Source organism: Calidris pugnax, unplaced genomic scaffold, assembly GCF_001431845.1.
Source record: "Calidris pugnax isolate Ruff unplaced genomic scaffold, ASM143184v1 scaffold323, whole genome shotgun sequence".
Taxonomy (NCBI): Eukaryota; Metazoa; Chordata; class Aves; order Charadriiformes; family Scolopacidae; genus Calidris; species Calidris pugnax.
This window is the reverse complement of record NW_015091032.1, coordinates 1-5,226: the sequence shown is the minus strand read 5'-3', so window position 1 is coordinate 5,226 and position 5,226 is coordinate 1. Positions and strand designations below refer to the sequence as shown.

The following is a 5,226-nucleotide window of genomic DNA, read 5'->3' as shown; positions in this document are numbered from 1 at the left end:
ACACAGATTTACACTGTTAATAAAGTGGGAAGAAATGCAGCTATTATGTGTATTAAGAGTTCTGAAGTGCCCATGTAAACTTTCTTTCTCCCTTTTAAAAGCTATGCCCTAGGTGAATGCTAGAATACAGATTAACACTACAGATGAGTAATTTAACTGATGTCAATCAAGGAATATTAGGACTACTATAGTGAACTGATGTAATCGGGTCAGACCCACATCTCAGAAAGTGTCTGGTTTAAAGAGTTACATAGGATCTAAATAAGCAAATTGCTTAGATATTTGCTAAATAAGCAAAGACAGACTGCATTCTCTACCCATTCTTACAATCAACTAAACTGTACTTAATACTTTGGTCTTATTGGAATTGACTTAGTTTTAGTCCCTTGCCCATGGCAAAGTTTAAGAGACAGAAGAAAACTGATCTGTGAACCAGTGTTCTTAAGGTTATTTGCAGTGTTTTCTGAAACGTAATAAGTCAACAAAACTAGTCTTATGGCCAATAACCTGGAATGCTTTATTTTACCTGCATCTAAACTGGTGCTGCAGGCTTGTAGTAATTTAGGGGCTTCTTAGCGACTCTTGAGACTGTTCCTCTTTATTTGCAGGATATGTTTGAAAAAGTTAATAAAGCATATGAGTTCCTATGCACAAAGTCTGCCAAGGTGATAGATGGGCCAGATCCAGAAAACATAATTTTGATCTTGAAAACTCAAAGCATCCTCTTCAACAGGCATAAGGAAGGTAAGCATGCTGTCTGTCTCCCTATCATGTTTCATGTTCATTTCTGACCAGTCAGTTTTAATCCCCTCTGTTCTTTTCTGTTGGTCTGGTTTCTGGCTTGCCACAGCATTATGTAGCTATGGTAAAGGGCTTCAAAATAGAACTCTTTTTTTTTTTTCATAAAATAAATTAATCTGCAGTAAAACTTAATTCAAAAAAGCTTGAATAGCTTTTTGAAATTCTCTGCTCCAATACTAATCAGTTTGAATATTCCTTCATATAGAACTTAAATCTACAATTCTGTCTATGCAGAAAACTCCTCGGTAGTATTCAGTCACCCCGATAGCACATCCTGACTATAAATGAGATTACACTTACATGGCTATTTAAAAATGAGAGAGTCTTGCAGAAATAGTGCCTAGTGTTAGTGTCCTCTGGTGAGTGTGCTGCAGTGCTGCCTCTTTCACAGCCCAGCTGCCAGGCAGGGACTGTGGCTAGAGCCAAGGGTCAGGGTGCTCCAGTTACCCCTCCTTCACAGCTGAGCTGGGTGACAAGGAGCCAGGTTGTGTGGACTGCTCAGTCTCGCTCCAGTATTGAGGTGTTGGTTTTGGCTGACTCCTAGTTCTTATTTCTCTGATGTATTTTCCACTCATAATTATGTTGTGGTTTAAATTGCTTAGACTCTGCATATATGTAAACTTTTACTTTTTTCTCTTTCAGAGTTGAAACCTTACAAATATGCAGGCTATCCTATGCTGATAAAGACTATTACCATTGAAACTTCGGATGATCTCTTGTTTTCCAAAGAATCTCCTCTCTTGCCTGCTGCTACAGAACTTGCTTTCCATACTGTCAATTGTTCAGCATTAAATGCAGAAGAACTGCGAAGAGAAAATGGAATTGAGGTAAATAGAAATAAACTTACTGAAATGAATTTTTTTTAGACTTAACTCTTCCACAGCTAAAAATCCTAGACCCTCAGTGCATAAGACATCAGGTATGCTTGAGAATGACTTTTGATCTTGTTGAGACGTGTCCTTTCTTACTGCCTCTGTTCTGGATGCAGTAGAAGAAGCTTCTTGCAGAGTATTACCCCTTTCTGGACCTAGGCTTGTCTGTTGAACAGTGGATAAGCAAACCACGTCTGATGTTTCTCTACTTCTTTACAAAACTCTGTATTTTCTATGTGAAAGAATAGATAAATGTGAACAAATCACTTGAGCAGAAGGGCTTTTCAGAGCACCTATTAGTTCACGTGTGAGAATGCTCTCAACTCTGAAGCACCAAAGGCTAGTACCAGCACTTGCAAGGAGTTTTGTCCCTATAAACCATTTAAGCAAGCAGCAGACTTTGTCAAATGTTTCCCTTCAGCCATTAAATGAGGGTTTACTAGATAGTGTTTTATTTCTGCCAGCCTGTATCAGTTTTTGTTGTGACTTGTGACTGAACTTACGCATCATCCCATCCTCACAGGTGTTGCAAGAAGCGTTTAATCGCTGCGTAGCAGTCCTGACTCGTTCTAGTAAACCAGATGATATGTCTGTGCAGGTGAGTTGCAGCAACCTTAACTGACTGAATCAGTTTACCAGAACATAATATATGTTACAGTATATCTATTATATGATTATAAATATAAGTGTGTGTACATAGAACATAAAATACTGATGTAGTGTTAACTATCTTAAAAAATAAGTTGTAAACATGCATTTTCCCTTCACCTGGAATCAAAGAAAACCTGTTTTTTATAGGTATGTGGATATATTAGTAAGTGTTACAGCGTAGCAGCTCAATTTGAGGAATGCAGAGAGAAGATTACAGAAATGCCTAACATCATTAAGGACCTCTGTAGACTACTGTATTATGGCAAGGTAAGAGCGCCTTTCCTTTGCCTAAATGGGTATTTAACTGTTAATGTTTAGGGGAATGTTCTGCTTTTAAGGGAGGTAGGACAATTGCAGAGACTGATCAGATGCTTCTGTAAGATCCCAGCTAGTCCTTATGGGATACAGAACTCTACTGTCTTGTTTTCCACTAAATGGATTAAAATACAAGTGTTGAGCTTAAAATGCAATCACTACAAAGATTTGGCTACTTTTGCCTCTTAACTGACATGTTTAGCTGATTGGTGTGATGTACTAAATCAGCAGATAGAAGTCCTGGAGCTAGATCTTAGACAAGCAGATAGACTCCTAAATCAGCACAAACTCTGGGAGCAGTATTCAAGAAGTTTTGTTGCTATTTAGAAACTTAGAACTTACCTCATGTTATATCATTGCTGAACTTTGAATCCAGCACAGAAAGCTTGTCTTGAGCTTTTCATATGGGGCATGTGAAAACAGAAGGCTCTAAAACCAGACGATAATAATATACTGTAGATGGTTGTGTGTTCTTAAATCTCTGCAGAACGCAGGTCTTGCCATAGAATACTCACCTGGGAGTCTCTGCTGCTTTCTTGAGTTGTTTTTCCACCAGTTCATCAATGCTTCTTTCTAACCAAATAAAATAACTATTTTATAATAACTTTTAATAAAAGAATATTACTACATTTTAGTTACTTTATAATAAATTTTAATAAATCTTAAATAACTTCTTGTCCTTTGAAGGGTGTGGCCTAATTCGATTCTAATTAGCCATGTTTTTTGTCTACCAGACACTTAACTTGTTATGTCTACTTCAGTTTTCATCTCTGTGCTGCTTAAATGGTACTCTGGAGTTAGCAAATTTTGGCTTTAAGCCTTTGTTTGGTAAGGAAGCCAGATGGCTTTCTGTGGTCACAAGTACTAAAGCAATTTTTTTTCCTCCCTCAGAACATACCACGAGTAGCTTCTTTGGGAGTAGAGTGTGTTAGCTCCTTTGCCTTAGATTACTGGCTCCAAACACACTTGTTCCAAGCTGGAGTTCTCTGGTACTTGCTGGGTTACCTTTTCAACTATGACTATACGCTAGAAGAGAGTGGAATTCAGAAGAGTGAAGATTCAAATCACCAGGTACTGTTAACGAGGTGCACGCTTTCAGACACCAATGGTTGGTGCTTGCCATCTCTTATCAACAACATAATGTGTATTCAAATACACGTTAGAGTCATTGAATTACATGAACAATGATGTTAACAGAGCAGTTTTGGAAGGGGGTTTTGGTGTAGCAGTGCAAATGCTGTTGTTTGAGTTTGGGGTTGGTTGGTGTGTTTGTTTTTTTTAAGAGTAGCTCATGTTTTGAGTTCAAATGTTAAAGCTGCAGTTTCTAATAGACTTAATGCAAGAGATTTTTATGCACAGTGAACAGTAGAAAACTTGTGCTGTCAGAAGAAAAAGCTCTTTTCTCTTAAGGCTGAACCGAAGGGGTTGTCTAGTGATACCATGACCTTATCTGAAATGCCCAGGGCTATATTGTTCCCGTTGCCCCACAGCTGTGTAAGTGACTTCACACTTCCATTTCCTTAAATGGGGATGCTCTTAAGTGTGGCACTTCCTCAGCTGCTGAGCTTTGAACAGTCTGTTGTGGTTATTAACTCCTGTATTGCTGTCATAAAAAAAGGCTTATTTATGGTGATATTTGATGGTGCCAGCAGGAATTGTTGTCTGGTCAGAAGCTATTACACTGAAGAGCTTCTGTGCTTTCAGCTCATCTTGGTGCCCTAGTTTTTCCTACTTATCAGTGCTCGTGTCTAACTGCATTTATTAAGTCCACAACACAGTGATCATATTGAGCTTAATGTTTCTTCAGTGAGCTCTAGCTTTTTTATAACTGCGCTTGATTTTTCAGGAGGTAGCAAATAGCCTTGCTAAGCTCAGTCTCCTGGCCCTGAGTCGCCTTGGAGGGTATCTCTCCGAAGAACAGGCTACACCTGAAAACCCAACGATCAGGAAGAGCTTGGCTGGAATGTTGACACCCTATATTGCAAGGAAACTTGCCGTGGTCAGTCCTACTGAGGTGAGCATCTGTTGGCCAAAAGTTTATCTAGTGATTTATGAAAGGAGAACTTGGTCACTTCTGAAACGCTGAACTCTCTTTGACCAACCTGATGCAGAGAACAGCAGTGTGATATTTATTTTTTCTTTGCAGTTGGAGTAACTGCAAGGAAAACAAACTGATTTAGCCTCAGGCACTATGGACAGGAACAGTACCCTGTACAGTAATATTTGCAAAACAATTATGAGAGCAAAGAAGTTAATTGTTGAAGGTTTAAGGTTATAATGATGACAGAGAGCAACGGCTTAACTTCTCCCTTTAAAAGTGGTACCAAAGAAGTTATCTGCAAAGCGATACTGCAGACAGTTGCTGCTCAGTGTCAAAAATAAAAGGAGAATCTGGAGCAAACAGGGCTTGAAGTAAAGAAAAACTGAAATATATACTGTACTGTCCCAAATAACTTACACATACTGTTTTTTCCAGTATGTCGGAAACTTGACACTTTAAACTTGCTTATAAAATTGGTCTAGTTGTTCATGAGACTAGATTAACTATAGCATGAAACACACTGATTACTGTGCATAATGATCCAGA

General features: G+C 38.5%; 1 protein-coding gene across 1 annotated transcript; it reads left to right on the top strand.

The window, feature by feature from the left end:
• Nucleotides 1-608: 608 nt before the first annotated feature.
• On the top strand, nt 609-4,653 carry LOC106896284 (dnaJ homolog subfamily C member 13-like; the record flags this gene model as incomplete). Its single annotated transcript, XM_014956117.1, has 6 exons — nt 609-744; nt 1,444-1,628; nt 2,197-2,271; nt 2,472-2,591; nt 3,531-3,710; nt 4,486-4,653. Coding segments are annotated over 6 exons (864 nt in total), but the record flags the coding sequence as incomplete, so codon positions are not given.
• Nucleotides 4,654-5,226: the final 573 nt, after the last annotated feature.